Here is a 14900-nt window from a genome sequence, read left to right on the forward strand (position 1 = left end):
CACAAACGTAAATACTTACCTCAGAGGATCTGACTGTGTGGGACCCGCCCGGTCATAGCATAGGTATGTCTAACGTGCTCCTGTGGCGCGTGTGTGACTTTGACCAATGAGAGAGGGCCTGGTGGGTTCATGTCAGATTGAGGTTGAAGCACGTTTAAAATAGAGTTTTTTCTGCGGTTGGTGTCTGGGAGTGATTGTGAAATAAAAGCAGCGTCTACTGGTAAATGATCAATGTTTTCATTAACGTTTGAAATCTGTGCTTTTTTTAAAAGTGCTTATGGAAAACTGGTAACTTCTATGTGAAAGATGGTTACAAACACGGAAATTTCTTCAATACTATTTATCAATCAATGAATCATATGGGAAGAAATTACAAACATTAATAACGAAATATTTCTAACAAAAAATATGAAAATTTTAAATAGTTATAAAAAATTAAATTTAATAATAAAACACTTGTAACATTAAATGTTATGCAGCATTAACCTTATAAACTTTTTTAGTTGTAAAAACAATTTTGAGCCGTACAGACACAATTGTTTCAAATTGCATATATACTTATAAATGAAATCAACATTAACTTATTCTGAAATATAAAACTATTTATTGACCTAAATTAAATTTAGGGGTGTGATATTCACACACCTCATTTTACTTTTCACACACCCTTCTAATTTTCTGTCGTTGGATCAAATGAATCGAAGAAAATCAACAGATAAAAATTAACAAGGGGTGTGTAAGAAGTAAAATGAAGTGTGTAGATAGCACACCCCTAAATTTATTACCATTTCTAAGGTAAATGATAAACTCACATTTTTGTTCCCCTTACACGGCCATGACAGGATTAAAAGCACACCACAAAGTAGCACACAAATGTCCTATTAATTTTCCTTATTAACAATAAGATTTGTCAATTGTAGCATATGAAAATAAGGGTCTTTCCCGCAGAAGGTTGTTTTATCTAACTACTTAAAATGTCACAAAAACTAGACTGTTGTCCCTACTGACCAGCCACCGAAAAATAATTATTAGACCGACTTACACTTATCTAAAGTCTACGAAATTTTATATGCAAATACTAGACACACAGAGATACACTCACACAAATTTTTGGAGTTGATTTGCTATTTAAATTAAATCGAACAAAAACATGACAATAATAGATTTTTAAGTAGTTCACAAATTAAGAAAAAACGAGTTAGGAGAATTGCTATCCACCACCAAATAATCATGCAAACATGTTATGTTTCATTCAAATTCCTTTCATTTTTGGATGAAGATGCTCAAGTTGGCTCAATGTTAGAACTCAACCTATTACTCTTTCTTATGTAGTATGTTAAGAGAATGACGTTTTCAACTTAACTTAGTCCCTAACATGCAATCTCGAATGGTGTGTTCATAGATTTAATAAGTAGAAATCATTAAGAACGAAAAGAGTTTGAGTCATCACAAGGCATCGTAAGTACTAGCGTTGTCTTACTAATCCTAGAAATTGGTTCACATGTTAATCACAATTAACAAGTACTACTCTAGAACATATGTAGGTCCTCATTTGACAAGGCCAGGCACACACATATTCATAGCATTAGAATCCTAGATATGCTTATTAAGTATGCATTCGTAGAAAACACATAAAGAATTCATAAATGAGACAAGTAGTGAACTAATTTTCATCCATTCACAAAAGTAATTCAAACGAAATGTCATAACAAACTTGCAATCATATTTGGGGCTTCAAAACAGCCCCTAACTACTAAAAATTAGTTACACATAATTCTCAAATTAAACCAAAAGAAAGACACGAGTTTGAGAAGATAAAACCGAAAGAAGAGAATGCCAAAATTTCCTCCTTCCTTTCCTTCCTTCCCCAACGCAGCAACCTTGCCTTTTTTCCTTGCTTTCCTTCCTTTTTTCTATCTTTTTTTTTCCACCTTTTTTTCCCTCTTTGCTGCTGCAACCTGTAGCCCTTTTCTTCTTTTCTGCTGCCACAGTTTTTTCTCCATAACTCACCCCACTAACAGTCATTTAGTGATGACAATAAGTGAGAGGAAATGCTAAAACAATTTTAACTCTTTGGGCAGCCTTTATGCCCTTTACTCTCACTTAATTTTCCATTTCCTCTGATATTTGAATAGGTGTTAGCTGGCTTGTTCTTGGCTGCATCACTTTTGGCTGTTAGTTTTATGGGATTTATTGCTTTCAATACTTTCTTGTCAGTTACAAATTGCTCAGCCTCTTGGGAACCTTTCAAAGTTAAAACGGCCATAACTTTTTCTAGAAAAATGATATTAACAATCCCCGAAATGCTCCAACAAATAGACATCTGTAGTTTTCCAAGCATATAAGGCTCATTCTCTAATTCATTTTGAGCTGTCCGCAACTTGCTTCCAAAGTCAGCTGACGTGCACATGAAATTTTGACGAATTTGTTACTTAAAATTCCACTTGTGCTATTTTTCTTTTCTTTACTTGGCAAATCCTACAAAACACAAAAACAAAGTAAATAGCTAAAAAATATAAGGAACTAACTAAGAAAAGATAAGTGAATTTGATGTAAAATATATATATATATATATATATGAGCTTATCAGGCCACTACAAGCCCAAGTTTAATATTGTTCTTTATTTTCGTTTAATTTATTCAATTTGTTGGCTAAAAATAAAAATTAGTATTTGAGACAGTAGAGAGGGTGTGTGAAGATATGCTGTTTATTTTCAAACAACCCTCAATGCATAGAGAAACTTTCTTGAAACACCACCAATAATATAGATAAGTGTCATCAGTTGTATGAGAAAATTCATTCTCATCTTCAAATGAGTTGTCAAATTTTAAATATAAAATTCAAATTCTGCAGATTATGTGGTACTTTGAGATTTTTAAAGTTGTATTCTCCACTCGATATGTCAAATTAAATTATTATTTTATTATATTATTTTCTTTTCAAAATTTCTGATTTATGTTTTAAAAGTTACATTTATATATAGCTCATAATAAAAATTCTTAACAAGATATGTGTGCTGAAGTTGCAAATACGAAGAAGCTACAGGATGCGTGTTGCCCTCTTGTCAATCAAATACGAAGAAGCTGCATTGTGTGTTGAAGCTGCAATTCGATACATCTGCAAACTCATTGGCCATTTAAATTAATATAAATTCAGTCTAAATAAAAGCAGACATGAAACTTCATAAACCCATTAATTAATCAATAAAATGCATTAAATAATTAATTAAAAAAATTTGAAGTTGCGGTCAATTTTGTCAACAAGGGTGACATATGTCAATCCATGTTATGCTACATCAGATTTAGATTTTCGGTTAGAAAATATTGTTGCTATCTTGTTTGACTGTTAGTGCTAAGTTGAACATTTTGACATCTTTTGAAGGATTTAGACTAACAGAAGTTTGAATTTTGTGGTTGAGGAATTATTGGACGGATGAGATGAAATTATAAAAATGAGTAATGGTGGCATAAGAAGCAAAGCATTGACTTTTGCGTGAGAAAAGGAGAAAGAGACGTATGCAAAAAGGGCACAAAAACCTACCTTGTCGTATGCTCGTGTTTTTGTTACATGAAATTTCATGAATTGCTTACGTTTACCAATTGGGAACAAACAAGCAAACAAAGTATACATTTAGTCCTCAAATTAAATTAGGTCATCATGATTTATGACCATTACCAATAAAGTTGTGTTCAACATTTAGAAAAAAAAAATGAAACCGCTGAAGTGGTGTTCGCTCATTGGTGGCTCATGTGTGTTAACACGAGGTTTATTTATATTTCGGTCAAATTGGATTAATTATTTTCGTGGTCATGCGGTACTTGCATGATGAACCATATGGTAAAAAAAATATGATTAAACTCTTATAGTGAAAGACGGTTAGGAATTTTAACTCAAAAATGTAATTTCTATTAAAAGTCTGTTAGAAATAAGGGTAGTATTGTATTTTCAGGCCCCAACTAGCATAAAAAACAAATAAAAATAAAAATATTTAATTTTACAAAAATAGAAAGAAAAAAAATTACCAATTCAAAGCTCACAACCGCCATAACCTCCTCATTCACGCCCAAATTCCCCATATCCCAAAATTCTCAATCTTCTTATCGCTTTGATTAGTGATTTCTTAATAGCAATATGAGTAGTTCAAGGAGTGAGGATCCTCGCCAGATCCTCTTTGTGCGAATCTTAAGGGTCCTCCAATCACATCTGTTTATCGTACATCATGCGGTTAGTTTTCGTTAAGTACTATTTATATTCAATTTTAAATAAAAGAATTTACAATAATTTTTTACCACACGATGTACGATGAACGGATGTGATTTGAGGATTCCCGGGATCCTCACTCTAGTTCAAGTGATGGTTTATTGGTCCTTAATCTTAAAAAAATGTGGTTAGCTCGCCGGTTCATATCCAAAAGCAACAAGACACACAAGAACAAAGAGAGGAGAGGAAAATGTTGAGAAAAGCGACAACGACGATGAATGGTCAGACCCATCACCAAAGTTCACGTTGTTGATCAATGAAGATGTTGGGGTGTAGATTGTGTAGTTTATCAGCAATAGCCATACTATTATAACGGTAATATTTAGGAGATTAAATTTAAAGACAAAACTTTGAAAATTAAATAACTGAAAATTGATGATTGGTTTATTACTTAAGCGTGATAAATATATTCATTCATATTGATGACACATTATTTAATTTAGAACTTTTGTCTCTATATTTAATCTTTTTAAGAGTATTCCCCGTATAATAATTTAAGACGAAATACTGAAAAGGTGAACTCTTTAATATATTTCATCTTATTAGTCAAGACTCAAAAATATTATTGTTCTTTACTGCGCGCATCAGTGATTTTTCGATACAAGTCGAGTAAAATCTCAAAAGTTCTACATGCCACCCTGTTGACCTGCAACAAAAGTTGAAGTTGAAAAGTAAAAATTGAAAACAGTCAAGGCGAAATTGGAGAACTACTTGGACCAGAAACTCCACATGGATGTGACTGACCATCTAGCGGGCCCCCTCTTCGGGTGAGAAGATGTAAACGTGTTGAGGTTAGTGTGCCTGGGCCATCAGATGGATGACTCAGATACACCTCAACGTCTGTATTGTAGGACAGAAGATGACAAGTATTACACAGTAGAGATAGACAGCACCACTTTTTTTTTTTAATTATTATTTAATATACAATATTGTCTACGGAAAAGAATAGGCCTAATTTCATAATGTGCTAGCAATAATGTAATTCAAATTCGCCTTTAGCGAGAATTAAACCTGAAATTTCTCACTTGCTAGTGAAGAAGAATACCACTAGATCGTAATACTAACTTCTAAGTAGCATGGAGCACCAATATTAGAATAAACCTTTTTTTTACTCATAAGTAAAAGATTTCAGATTCAATTTACATGAATAACAATGACATATTATATTTTTGTGATGTTTAATATCTAGTTTATGACTAGCCCGTTGTGTGGTCTAGGCCAAATATCTCTCCATTAGAGTAGAACATCGTTGTATTAAAAAAAATATCAAAAAGTGAAAGGTTCATGATTTGACTCAAATTAATGACGATTTCAATAAATTATAATCTTTTTGTTAAATTTGATACCTAGTGTGACCAACTCTTTTTGTGGCTTAGCCCAATCCCCCTCTTTCTAAAGTCATAGGGTATAAGACCCCCTTTGATTTCACCATAATATAGCTTTAGCCCAATCCTCCTCCTCCTAGAGTCCTAGGGTATAAGACCCGTATGGTGAATCCTAGGGTATAATACCTATTTGATTTCACCATAATATAGTAGCGACATTAGTAGTGCTATGATGAAATCATACTAAACGGGCCTTAATAGTATGCAAAAGAAAAAACTGCAAAATCCAATCCAATTTATCCCAATTTATCGTAGTCGATAAGTTAACATGTTGACTACCAATTATCAACCCAATGGGTTGATTTGTCACATTCTCAAATGTTTCACGGCATTATATTAGATGAATCAATATGTTGTACTGGAAATGACACAAACAAGTCACAATTACCATCCCAAAACTTCGAAGCCTAATCAAATGATACAAACTACATAACGAGTTGGAGCGGGACACGAAATCTAACAAGACCACAATAAACACCACAAAATTTTCAACCACAGTTTGTTTCAAGTGTTTCCTGACAACCTATCACTCTCCGCATCCAAAGTTCCGCAAGCTTTGGAAACTACTATCGCTTTGTAGTGTTACCGGATTCTTGAGGTGTTTTGACAATACTTAATTGACCGCCTTCCTTGTTTGCAGCGGTGGCCGCCTTCATCTCATTGCAGTGGTTTATGAACTTTGTCATCTCCTAAATCCATCAGATAAGAAAGCAAGAAGTAAGAACTTCGAAGCAAGAAGAGATGTAAAGCAAAGTGCTAGTTTTCATAAAGGAGATGCCAATCGACATCAGTATAAAGAAATAATGGACCTATGGCATAATATGAAATGAATCGGGAGTAAAAGTTGCACACAAAATGATAGGGTTCCGCATCCTATATATTCAAAAACAGATAAATGCCGATGGAATCCAGGAGCACATCAAACGCGTTACAACAAGATAAAAATTCAGATTAGTGAATTTGAATGTATTGTTAGGGAGGGATTGACTCAACAATATATCTGGTTACTAGCACCTACTTCAAAGGGTTTCTGTACTAATAGGGATATAGCAAGGTGACTAGAACCCCCAACTTCCCACACTACAGTCCTCTCGTATCTACAAATCTCATATGACATCAACAAATTTCCGGTACTCAGTAATTATGACAATAGATGGAAGACAGAAAATATAATCCACAATTTACTAACTTAAGAAAATATGTTATGCATTGGAACAAATGCCAAAATAGCACCACGGTTCCTAGGAAATAAATAGAGTAGCTACACTCAATATCATTTAAGATTTGGGGGAACAATGTCAGCTTATTAACATTTGATGTAGCAAGCAGCATACTACTGTAGTTGAAAAAATGGAAACACAGAACGCCTGTTGCTATTTACTTCCGACGCATGACTGGAAATCCATAGTAGAAGTTGTAGCATACAGTTGTTTTTTCAAGTTATTCCATACACTGGTGAAACACAAACTTCACCCCTCCCCTCCCCTCCCCTCACACTTTTTCTTTTGTCTTTCGCTCTCTATAAATAAGTCAACACAAGATGTTGATATTGCTTAATCATGACCGTTCAAATAGGAGGGAAGGGGAGGGAAATTTAGAGGGGATAGAATCCTACTCCCAATAAAAGAGGTAAGAAAGGAAATGAATCAGAACAGAGTTAGGGCCCGTTTACGATTCCTTATATGGAAAGCACTTCTGCTAGAAGCGCTTTCTATGAGCCCAAAGCACTAATATTTTTTCCGCCAAACACAATCAAAAGTGTTGTTGGCTGTCCTAAAGCACTTTCGGGCCTCTAGAAGCAATCCCAAACAAAATCCTACGGAAACATCGGTGCAAGAGGATTTGATTTTTCCTGATAAATGAACCGAAAGAAAGACATAACCTGCTATCCTCAGAGAAAAAACTGCACTTTAGAGCAATGCCTTAATCAAATGTGCCCCAAACAAATACTCTCAAATCAATCTATTTAACTCCATTATTACTAATTCTAACTAATAATGAAGAATCACTAAATGAGACTGAAATTAATCAAACAACAAATGAAATAAAACGTGTAGCGGAAAGCAATAATGCAGGTTCGATCCCTACCGGTCTCCCTCCCGCTTACCATTTAAGAATTTAACCCACTAACGCTATCGTTTGTAAAAAATAAAATGAAATAAAACAAAACTGTCAATTTTCAATTTTCCATGGTTACATACAATTAGGGTTCACCGGAAGCAGCACAAAAATTGATAATTCTGGGCTAAAATTAATCACCAATCAAATCAAATAAAACAAAATCACGAGAGAGAAGGGAAAAAACATACCCGATCGGAATCCATCTCACCGGTGACCTTCGACGGCTTGATTACTCGCTTGCCCTTGCGAATTTGAGTCATTTTTCCATGGCGGTTGGGAGGAATCGTTTTCCTCTTCTGCTGCCCTTTGAACAGCTTCCCTTTCTGCGTCATCTCTCTCTTCCTATTTCTCACTTCTCTCTCTTCAGCGCCTCTGCTGCTTTTTTACTTTTCTAGTCGGACACGACTAGGGTTTTGTTCGGGAATAAGATCCTTTCCTAAATCCTTGCGATCCGAAAGATTAATTAATAGTGTCCGTTTATTATACATTATATCGTTATAAATTATTTTAAATTTTTTATTAAAAATTAATATAAATAATATTTAACGAAAATTGATCGTACGATATATAATGTACGAACACGATTAATTGATTTTCTAATTTCCATAAAGAAGATTCGGACAGTTTCCTCATCTTTTGTTCAGGGCTTTTGGTTTGGGTAATTCTCCGTGCACCCAATGACATGCTTCAAAAACCTAACATTCCAAATAAATCTCAGATTCCCAGATTTACCCCTGTGATTGAATAATCTAAATTACATTTTCCATCGTCTATATTAATGCTATTTTCAATTTTATCCTCTTAATTTTTGTTTTATGATATAACGAAATATTTTTATCTACGGGTGGGAGAATCTATTGGTATAGAACTCGTTGCCACATTATTCAAACTTAAAACGTCTTAAGGTGAAGAGAAATAATAAATCGTAATACTAAATGATCATTTTGTTCTCCTAATTAGTGGTTACCTTATAGTTAAACAATTATTAATCTAATTTTTGGATTGCAAATTTTCATTCCTATTGATAAGTGTATCTTAATATTACCGTTCAATGATATTCTTCTTCCTTTGTAAAATGGAAGTTTTAGATTCGATTCCATCCCAAACCACCCATATAAATCCTACACGTACACCTCCCTCCCCTTCCCCATCACCCAATCACTATAAATAGTTAAGAACACCTGGGAGTCGAAAAACAGTATCACGGTTCCTTTCGACTTGGTCGTCGCACTGTGTATAAATGAATGGGAACAGTGTGTTTATTATTATTTTTAACTGCACCTCGACTGATATTACAAACCATCAATCTGTGCTGCATCAGATGTTAGAATTAAGTCAATGTGAACCTGGAAGAACTGCTAATTCTTCTAGTGTTTCTATAGTTTGATTGCATTGTGTATGTGTATGGATAGGGATATGACAGGAACATATTTTAATCTTACTCATTCAGGTGATAATTACTATATTTTTAGCTTAACTTGTACCTCCGACACTTATATTGCCAGATTATGAATCTAGACCATCTATATGGTTTATTTTTACGATCTAGCAACATTTGTCTGGTATTACAAGTCCAGCAAGAGCATTACTCTTTATATATATTCAGCAGAAAATAAAGAAGCAATCAAATGATCTCCCTATTTCTAGCAATGTCTTCGACTTTCTTTTATGTCCTTTTTCCTTATGTTGGTTCAGCTTATTTCCAAATACACCAACTTGAGCCGAATGCAGACAACATATAATCTATGAGGGAGACTCATCACCTTCCTTTGGAGCAATTCAACTAATTAAGAGAAATGATTATGCTTGCCGTGTTGGCTCCGCTATATATGTACGCCGAGAAAGTGCTCTTTTTGGATTATGTGACTAGGAAGCTCACTGACTTCACAACTCACTACTCATTCATATTTGTTTACACAAGGTAACTTTAGAGTTTCGGTGATCAATTATCGTATTGGATAATATATCTACATTTTGAGACTTTTGAGTACTTTGAGTGCACGCAAGTTTTCGAGCGTGGTTGTATCTATAGAGACTTCCATCGTTTACAATATATAGGTGTGCACTTGGAACTGAAAACTGAAATCAAAACACGGATCAAGCCAAGTCGCACCAGACGGTTCGATTTTTACTATTTTGAAACAGTTTTGGTTTGAAACCTAACTACAAGATACAAAAAGGGTTTGGTTGAAACCTAAATGCCTTATCCAGCATGTTCACAAGCACTACTATGTTTTACTATTTTGCGTCACATGAACTTTTGCGCGCAGAATCCATCTCACAAAGATCGTGAAGAATGACTCTGCACGACGAAAAACATCATTGGTCGCAAGAACACAGCACGACGATTTAACCTTCATCGCACAAATTTTTTGGGAACAAATGCGTTCATCATACAAAATACCAGGATACAAATGTGGGATGACTAATATTCGTCTTGCAAGTACATCTTGTTTGCACGACGAAACGATTTTTATCATCACGCAAGTACGTCGACTAATATTCGTCTTGCAAGTACATCTTGTTTGCAAGACGAAACGATTTTTATCATCGCGCAAGTACGTCTTGTGCGATGAAATTTTGTTTGTTGAGCAAAATATCGTCGTGCAAGTTGTTTTTTCTACTAGTGAAGCTCAAAACCTCCTAAATCGTCAAAGAATAAGTATCCAAGAGGAAAGGGGTCAAAAAATGGTTAAACGATTCAAAGTTTCAAAGTAGTGAATTGAAACACCAAATTTTTTTTGTTGAATTGCATAAAACCATAACCAAAGTAGTGCTTAGTCGTTAAATAATTGGTCATTTTGGATTTACCCGTTACCGCCCATTAATTGAGGATATTTCCATGATTTCAGTAAAGACAAAACCTAATGTGTCACTCCTGACTGAGTTCCCCTTCAACTATGAGACAAAGTCACAAAGCCATCCTTCGTCTGCCTCGTCTACACCCATTTTTCAGAAATTGGGAAGTAATTTCTTTCTGGAGTTATATGGTTTTGCTTCTGATTGAATCTGCTTTTGTTAATCATCCTCGAAAACAAGATATGGGTTGTTCGTATTTTTTTCTCCTCCCTTTGGTAGGTCGGTGCTTTATTTTTCATATTCTTAAACGTTCAATTTTTAAATTCTGTAGTTATAGATGTTGTTTCTCTTTTTTGAAGTATTAACTTGAAGTTAATTTCAAAGATTAAGATGACATATAGCTTAAAGATGATGATGCTTCTACTTATTTAGATTATTGGGTTTTGTCCATTTTTGCATAGCTTGCGGTGGTATAGACATTAATGTGATGGTAAAATCGTTTATTGGAATATGATTGTTGCTGGTTATGCGCAAAATGAGTAGTTGTTTTGTTTCTGTATAGTGATTGTTGTTGGTTATTAGTGAATCAAGGAAGCATAAGATTGTTGTTGTGCAAAATCACAGAACTATAAAGAAAGTCGAAGTTTCACTATAAAATAAAGTGGCAATATAAAGAGTAACACAAATTACTTATAAGCTTATACAATGTCCTTCTTTTCATCAATGTAAGATTCATTTTCAATAGAATTATTGATTATACAAAACATGTAATCTTGTACAAAGTTTCTTACCTTTATTTAAACTCTCTCTTTTAGGGATACTTATATTTTCAAAGGCGGCCCTGAATAGTTTGATTGCATTGTGTATATGTATGGATAGGGATATGACAGGAATATATTTTAATCTTACTCATTTAGGTGATAATTACTATATTTTTAGCTTAACTTGTACCTCCGACGCTTATATTGCCAGATTATGAATCTAGACCATCTATCTGGTTTATTTTTACAATCTAGCAACGTTTTTCTAGTATTACAAGTCCAGCAAGAGCGTTACTCTTTATATATATTCAACAAAAAATAAAGAAGCAATCAAATGATCTCCCTATTTCTGGCAATGTCTTCGACTTTCTTTTATGTCCTTTTTCCTTATGTTGGTTCAGTTTATTTCCAAATACACCGACTTGAGCCGAATGCAGACAACATATAGTCTATGAGGGAGACGCATCACCTTCCTTTGGAGCAATTCAACTAATAAAGAGAAATGATTATGCTTACCGTGTTGGCTCCGCTATATATGTACGCCGAGAAAGTGCCCTTTTTGGATTATGTGACTAGGAAACTCACTGACTTCACAACTCACTACTCATTCATATTTGTTTACACAAGGTAACTTTAGAGTTTCGGTGATCAATTATCGTATTGGATAATATATCTAGATTTTGAGTCTTTGAGTGCAAGCAAGTTTTCGAGCGTGGTTGTATCTATGGAGACTTCCGTCATTTACAATATATAGGTGCGCACTTAGAACTGAAAATTGAAATCAAAGCACGAATCAAACCGAGTCGCACCAGACGGTTCGGTTTTTACTATTTTGAAACAGTTTTGGTTTGAAACCTAACTGCATGATACAAAAAAGGTTTAGTTGAAACCTAAATGCCTTATCCAGCATGTTCACAAGCACTACTATGTTTTACTATTTACGCGATGAACAAAAGTTGGTCGTGCAAAGTGTATTTGTGTCACATGAACTTCTGCGCGTAGAATCTATCTCGCAAAGAACGTGAAGAAAAACTTTGCGCGACGAAAAACATCATTGGTCGCAAGAACACAGAGCGACGGTTTAACCTTCATCGCACAAAATTTTTAGGAACAAATACGTTCGTCACACAAAATACCATGATACAAACGTGGGACGACTAATATTCATCATGCAAGTACATCTTGTTTGTGCAACGAAACGATTTTTTTTCGTCGCGCAAGTATGTCTTGTGCGATGAAATTTTGTTCGTCGCGCAAAATATCATCGTGCAAGCTGTTTTTTCTACTAGTGAAGCTCAAAGCCTCCTAAATCTTCAAAGAATAAGTATCCAAGATGAAAGGACTCAAAAAATGGTTGAACAATTCAAAGTTTCAAAGTAGAGACTTGAAACACCAAATTTTTTCTGTTGAATTGCATAAAACCATAACCAAAGTAGTTCTCAGTCGTTAAATAACTGGTCATTTTGGATTTACCCGTTATCGCCCATTAATTGAGGGTATTTCTATGATTTCAATAAAGACAAAACCTAATGTGTCACTCCTCACTGAGTTCCCCTTCAACTCTGAGACAAAGTCACAAAGCTATCCCTCGGCTGCCTCGTCTACACCCATTTTTCTTCCTTAAGGGACTAGAGTTTTGTTTGCAATTCTCTCTTTCTGTATCTCTCTTCCCTCAATCTTTATGGTCATATGTTGTTTTCAGAAATTGGGAAGTAATTTCTTTCTGGAGTTATATGGTTTTGCTTCCGATTGAATCTGCTTTGTAATCATCTTCGAAAACAAGATATAGGTTGTTCGTATTTTTTTCTCCTCCCTTCGGTAGGTTGGTGCTTATTTTTCATATTCTTAAACGTTAAATTTTTAAATTATGTAGTTATAGGTGTTGTTTCTCTTTTTTGAAGTGTTAACTTGAAGTTAATTTCAAAGATTAAGACGACATATAGCTTGAAGATGATTATGCTTCTACTTATTTAGATTATTGGGTTTTGTCCATTTTTGCATAGCTTGCGGTGGTATAGAAATTAATGTGATGGTAAAATCGTTTATTGGAATATGATTGTTGCTGGTTATGCGCAAAACGAGTAGTTGGTTTGTTTCTGTATAGTGATTGTTGTTGGTTATGAGTGAATCAAGGAAGCATAGAGATTGTTGTTGTGCAGAATCACAGAATTATAAAGAAAGTCGAAGTTCCACTATAAAATTAAGTGGCAATATAAAGAGTAACACAAATTACTTATAAGCTTATACAATGTCCATTTTTTCATCAACGTAAGTTTCATTTTCAACAGAATCATCGATTATACAAAACATGTAATCTTGTACAAAGTTTCTTACCCTTATTTAAACTCTCTCTTTTAGGGATACTTATATTTTCAAAGGCGGCCTTGAATACAACAACCCCAGCTGCTCTCTCCATTTTCTCTCTCGCATAGAGTAAGTCACAAACTAGTTCTCAACATTGTTGACTCCTTCCTTGGGTTGGGGCCGGCTGGCAACCTCTTCCCCCTATTATCTTTTTCTTTTCTTTCAGTTATGCTTGTGTATTTTGTAGTTTTCCCCGCATTCATCCCCATTTTATAGCATTCTTTGCTATATTTCGGTGTTTATTACAGTCTTTTATGTCTTGACAAACCCAACCCCCATCCTACAACCCTTGCTCCGCAACCCAAAACATTCATCATCTTCCATCTTGTTCATTTCCTCCTTCTTCCCACTTGACATCCCTCTCACAACCACTTTCGCATATCTCAGCCTTCAGTTCACATCTTTGTACCTGACCAGGATATCGAAAATCCGGGGCCAAGCGTGTTGCGTCTTTGCCCAAAGTGAGGATGTTTTACATGCCGCCTTAGCCTTATCCCCTTCCCTTTTGTTTTGGTTTTGGTTCTACCTGCAGGGGCTTGTTTTGGTGGTTCAGATTTGTTGGCTCTTCTCCGATATGGCAGTTTTGGGTTGGGGGTTTTTCCTTACTACTAGTTATTTTGTGGTGCGACTACTTCATCGAATTCCACGCGGAGTGGATTTTCTTCGTGCAATTACCTTTGTGGTCGTTGGCGAGGTAATGGCATCGACAGCGGTCGGTCTTTGCTGCCTGCGGCTCTGGGTTTTTGTCATGTCTATTTTTTTGTTGAATGGGCTTTGGCTCTCCCCACTTTATTGGGCTAGTTTGTTGTATTTGTATCGAGCCATTCTCATTCAATGAATTTGCTTGTCCGTTGTCCAAAAAGAGATTTTTAGAGGCGCATCACACTTTCGATCAATTTACCATAAAAAGCCCTGCCGCGAGCTCGGTAAGATTTCTTCCTAGTTGATAAGCTTATTTCACCGTTCGTACTTCGTACTCCATATTGTGGCAGCAATACTTCCAAATTCTTAACAGAAATAAACAACACATACGAAAATGAGAGAAAGAAAATCTGCAAATACAGACTTGTCTGAAAAAAAATACGTGAAATGCTGGCATTTCAGAAGCTTATCCAGGGAAGTTTATGGATTCAATATAGGGTTAGGATCAGCCACCCATTTTTCAACACACATTTTATAACACAACTCACTTTATAAATTATTTTTAAT

The 14900-nt window shown here is 34.9% G+C and overlaps 1 protein-coding gene across 1 annotated transcript; it reads right to left on the reverse strand.

Moving 5' to 3' along the window:
• Positions 1–5957: 5957 nt before the first annotated feature.
• Positions 5958–8211, reverse strand: LOC137735057 (uncharacterized). The gene is made up of 2 exons (XM_088696250.1): positions 7956–8211; positions 5958–6335 (listed from the first exon to the last, which is right to left on the reverse strand). Exons 1-2 carry the CDS (start codon positions 8097–8099, stop codon positions 6213–6215), a joined length of 267 nt encoding a protein of 88 aa, XP_088552376.1. The 5' UTR covers positions 8100–8211; the 3' UTR covers positions 5958–6212.
• Between the last annotated feature and the right edge of the window lie 6689 nt (positions 8212–14900).

Source organism: Pyrus communis, chromosome 7 (assembly GCF_041283825.1).
Source record: "Pyrus communis isolate YQ-2024b chromosome 7, ASM4128382v1, whole genome shotgun sequence".
Classification (NCBI taxonomy): domain Eukaryota; kingdom Viridiplantae; phylum Streptophyta; class Magnoliopsida; order Rosales; family Rosaceae; genus Pyrus; species Pyrus communis.